The sequence below is a fragment of the Contarinia nasturtii genome, unplaced genomic scaffold, assembly GCF_009176525.2.
Source record: "Contarinia nasturtii isolate CC-2019 unplaced genomic scaffold, AAFC_CNas_1.1 Cnas_scaffold_1688, whole genome shotgun sequence".
NCBI classification, from domain to species: domain Eukaryota; kingdom Metazoa; phylum Arthropoda; class Insecta; order Diptera; family Cecidomyiidae; genus Contarinia; species Contarinia nasturtii.
This window is the reverse complement of record NW_022199021.1, coordinates 11,978-16,471: the sequence shown is the minus strand read 5'-3', so window position 1 is coordinate 16,471 and position 4,494 is coordinate 11,978. Positions and strand designations below refer to the sequence as shown.

Genomic DNA, 4,494 nt, shown 5'->3' with positions numbered 1-4,494 from the left:
AAAACACACACCTGGACACACCTTTGCATTTTCGTATGAATCAATACCAAAAGCAGATTCAAATATTACTGTAAAATTGCCAATAAATTAAACTGAATCAAAAATCAATTTATTTCTTTAACTTACAATTAAATAAATCATAAACAGTTGATTGTGGAATTTGACTTTTGGTTCCACCAATTAGAAAAAATAAACAAATCAAAAACACCCGCATCGAAAACATTTTCATTTTGATGTATTCGAATTTTCAGATAAAAAAATTTATTTTCAAATTTTGCACAACACAGATCACACAGAAAACTCTCTATTTGATCATCACCAATAGAATGTTTTCATCTCACTGAATGATAACTTAGACAATTGAATAAACTATATTTGAGTTGAAACGTTGTGTGGAGTCTTGCTTAATTTACCGCTATTCGGAATCGTTGATTTGCATTTTTATCATTTACATTTTGCCCATTTTGTATTATAATATTTTTCTTATACGCACACATCTTTTGGACGGATCGACGATGAAATGAGCACAAAATCCACGCGTATAAATCCATAAATGAATAAATAAAGGGTGGTAATGAAACCGGTTAGTTGAAAAAGAAAATGGTTAGTAGAAAATGTAGAAATAGTTAGTGAAATATTAGATCTTCGGTTAGCAGTTTAATAGAAATAATAATAATTTAAAATCAATTAGTAATCAATTTGGAGAGAGTTAGTTATAAATTTAGAAAGTGTTAGTTTTTTTTTATGGGATGGTTTGTCGAATATGGTTAAAAGGATAGTTCATATGTAAAAAAGGTTTCTAATTTTTTACCTTTTCCTTCAAAATGTGCATTTAAGAATTTCAAGATTTTAACAGAATGAAATTTATTTTATATTATTATTACTGTCTAATTAATGCCTTTCGTGTGGCTTTTGGTCGACCTCTTTTCTTTTTTTCACCCAGCGTAGGTGGGTTGGCGACAAAACATCGTGACAAGCGAAATTTAAAGTTTTGCCGAATTTAAAGTGAAATTTAAAGATTCTAGCCATTTTCAATGCAATAAGTGTACCTCACTGAATCTAATTGTGCCATGCTTATTTGGAATTTTCATTTTCATAAAATTCACACATTTTTTGAGAAAATGATTTTACTCCAAATATTGGAATTTTTGTATGGGAGTTATACTTATTTTTTATCCGATCGTCTTGAAAATTTCAAGAAGTTATTTTCTACTGGAAAAAATAAGGCATAACAAATTTCATGAAATTCTGATTGTAAACAAAAAAATTAATTTTCACAAAATTCAAACTTTTTTCGAAAAAAAATTGTTCTTACTCCAGATATTGGAACTTTTGTATGAGAGCTATACTCATTTTTTGTCCGATCGCCTTGAAAATTTCAGAAAAATATTTTCTACTGGAAAAAATGAGGCATGCCAAATTTCAAGAAATTCTGATTGTAAACAAAAAATTTAATTTTCACAAAATTCACACTTTTTTCGAAAAAAAAAAATGTTCTTTCTCCAGATATTGGAACTTTTGCATGAGAGCTATACTCATTTTCTGTCCGATCGTCTGTAAAACTTCAGAAAGTTATTTTCTACTGGAAAAAATAAGGCATGCCAATTTTCAAGTAATTCCGACTGTAAACGAAAATTTCATTTTCGCAAAATTCACATTTTTCAAAAAAAAAAATTTCATCGAAATGTTGGAACTTTTGTATGAGAGCTATACTCATTTTTTATCCAATCGTCTGTAAAATTACAGAAAGTTATTTTTAAATTCCGACTTTCAGTTTTTTGAAAATGTTTTCAAAATTTGAACCGTAGAATTAAATTTCAAGAAGATTATTTTCTAGACTTATTTCTATTAAACTGCTAACCGGCGATGTAATATTTTACTAAGTATTTCTACATTTTCTACTAACCATTTTCTTTTTTAACTAACTGGTTTACATAATTCCCTTAACTACATTTGCAGTATTCGCGTAAAGGAAATCAATTCAATTAAAAAAAAAAAAATATTTTGGCAAAATGGGCGGATCGTCGTCGATAAGGTCCGTAGTTTGGGATCCATTGAATCGACGTCATTTTTTCAATTATTTTATAACAATTCTTATAATAATAAAAATAATCAACTGTTGCGATGCTTACTTCTATTCGGAGAAAAAACCCGCAACGGGTGACGACAGAAACTGTTTTTGTGAGGTAAATATTTGTCGACGGCAATTTTTTATATTTACATGCCTGTGTATTTCTTTTGCCCTAAATTAACATTTAAAAAATTATATTTCTCTCGTTTTGTTCGGTTTGTTCACCAGCTCAAGGGTTCTATAGATGATTGTAGCTGTACTATAGACACGGTTGATTTCTTCAATAATAATAAAATTTATCCGCGATTAAAGAGTTTACTGGTTCGCGACTATTTTCGGTTTTACAAAGTAAACCTGAAGAAAGATTGCCCATTTTGGACGGACGATAGTCGATGTGCAATGCGATCATGTCATGTTAGCACTTGTTCGGAAACCGACGTTCCCGAAGGTTTGAAAGGACATCACCAACAAGAAACGTTCGTTTTTAAGGTGAGACATTTCAATATGTGCGCGCAATGGTTATACATTTCCATAAATTGATGAAATCATTATAAAATATTGCCACATTTTCGTTTCATTATTTCAAATCGATTTGAATGTAAAATAAAAATGTTTCCCTTATCTCACTCATATATTCAAACACCGATTTCGTGTCACCGATAAAAAAAAAAGCCAATTAAAATGAGCGAACTCATTAGTGTCTATGACGTGTCTTTTGACAATATCTAATACGTGACTACAAAACTCAATTTCAAAATATCAAAATGCATTTTCATGTCTAGCACTCACTGACGTCATGTTGATTGGAACAAAATGATAAAATCGAAATTTAAAAAAAAAACTAATTAGTGAATTGAATCGCGAGCAAATGTACAAAATTAAATGAATTTATTATGTTTAATTTCTTAAAATTATTACATTCCAGTACCTGCCGGAAAGTCAGCATATCGATGATTGCATGCGTGATCATAATTTGGAGCTGAGCTATTTGAATAAAACATTAACACAAGAAGCGATGCATGGTTTCGAGATATGGGCGGATTTCGATGAAAGCCAAGATAATTTCTGTATACTGGACGATCATGAAAATGGCGCCGAATACGTCGATTTGCTATTGAATCCCGAAAGATTTACGGGATATCGTGGAGAATCGGCCCATCGTATATGGGACAGCATCTATTTGGAGAATTGCTTTGATCGAACATCAACAAATGCCCTTTTAACACATATCAACAAGGTGCCAAAACATTTGAAAAATTTATGCATGGAACAACGAGCTTTCTATCGATTATTGTCCGGCATGCATTCGAGCATCAATATACATTTGTGTTCTTATTACCTGTTGTCGGAAGGAACAGGTTTATTATCTGATCCGCAAGGCGTTTGGGGTGGGAATTCAATTTCTTTTGCAATTTCATCTTCATTATATTATATTTCCACCGTTTTTCTATTCCTTCACGATTATCCCGATTAGGCAAAAATACGGAAGAGTTTATGAATCGATTTAGTCCGGAAACTACGAAAGGCGAAGGACCGAGTTGGTTGAAAAATCTCTATTTCGTTTACATGCTGGAATTGCGTGCACTTGCAAAAGCCGCCCCATTCTTACGAAAGGAACAATTTTTCACTGGCAACAAGGATGAAGACGAATCGGTCCAAGCGGCCGTCAAGGATATTTTGAACATCATCGAGTGAGTTGTGGTTGATTTATTTCTTTAATGAAAAATTACTAATTTTTTCCTTCTTTTTTTTTGCGCAGAGCATTTCCATCACATTTCAACGAGAGCCTGATGTTCAATGGCACTACTTCAGCTCAATTGAAAGCCGATTTCCGTGAAAAATTCCGTAATATCTCCAAAATTATGGACTGTGTTGGATGCGATAAATGCAAACTTTGGGGTAAACTACAGGCAAGTCTTTTTTTATTGAAATTTAAAAAATGAAATTAATAACAATGGCATATTTCATTCTTAGATACAAGGATTGGGCACAGCTTTGAAGATTCTCTACTCAGGAAAATTTGAAATTGAAATCGATGTTCCACAACAACAGCCAAAAAGTATGAAAGAAACACTGCGGCAAAAATTCAAACTTAAACGAAGCGAAATTGTGGCATTATTTAATGCATTTGGAAGATTGTCGAACTCGATAAATTTGTTAGAAGAGTTTCGGAAGGTGACGAGGTAGCATTGAATTGAAAATTAGGCGAAGTTAATAAATTTTGTCAATGAGCGCACAAAGATTTAACTTCACTTTGATTGAAAATACCGATTTATTGACCCAATTCACAATAGTACTGAATTTGCTCAAACCATCTCACAAAATAGTTCCCATCACCGTCCAATTCTTTTTGTTGGGCCAAAACACACATTTCAACAAATGAAGTGCAAATACAATAAGCTAGTAGTATTTATTGCAGCATA

At 31.9% G+C, this 4,494-nt stretch overlaps 1 protein-coding gene across 2 annotated transcripts; it reads left to right on the top strand.

The window, feature by feature from the left end:
- The first annotated feature begins 10 nt into the window (after positions 1–10).
- Positions 11–4,488, top strand: LOC116346773 (ero1-like protein). Of its 2 annotated transcripts, none has more exons than XM_031776979.1 (7): positions 11–583; positions 1,960–2,186; positions 2,300–2,560; positions 2,997–3,459; positions 3,546–3,762; positions 3,831–3,981; positions 4,046–4,488. In XM_031776979.1, the coding sequence occupies exons 2-7, from the start codon at positions 2,013–2,015 to the stop codon at positions 4,256–4,258; spliced, it is 1,479 nt and encodes a 492-aa protein (XP_031632839.1). In that variant the 5' UTR covers positions 11–583; positions 1,960–2,012; the 3' UTR covers positions 4,259–4,488. The 2 variants fall into 2 exon arrangements, with proteins under 2 accessions (XP_031632839.1, XP_031632838.1); XM_031776978.1 differs by having other exon boundaries at positions 11–603.
- Positions 4,489–4,494: the final 6 nt, after the last annotated feature.

Bases quoted from the DNA above. Each gene is read 5' to 3' on its own strand.
- LOC116346773 (XM_031776979.1), top strand. From the start codon at position 2,013: ATGGGCGGATCGTCGTCGATAAGGTCCGTAGTTTGGGATCCATTGAAT. The intron at 2,561-2,996 runs GTGAGACATTTC...ATTACATTCCAG, and splicing joins AAGAAACGTTCGTTTTTAAG to TACCTGCCGGAAAGTCAGCA. The intron at 3,982-4,045 runs GCAAGTCTTTTT...TTTCATTCTTAG, and splicing joins AACTTTGGGGTAAACTACAG to ATACAAGGATTGGGCACAGC.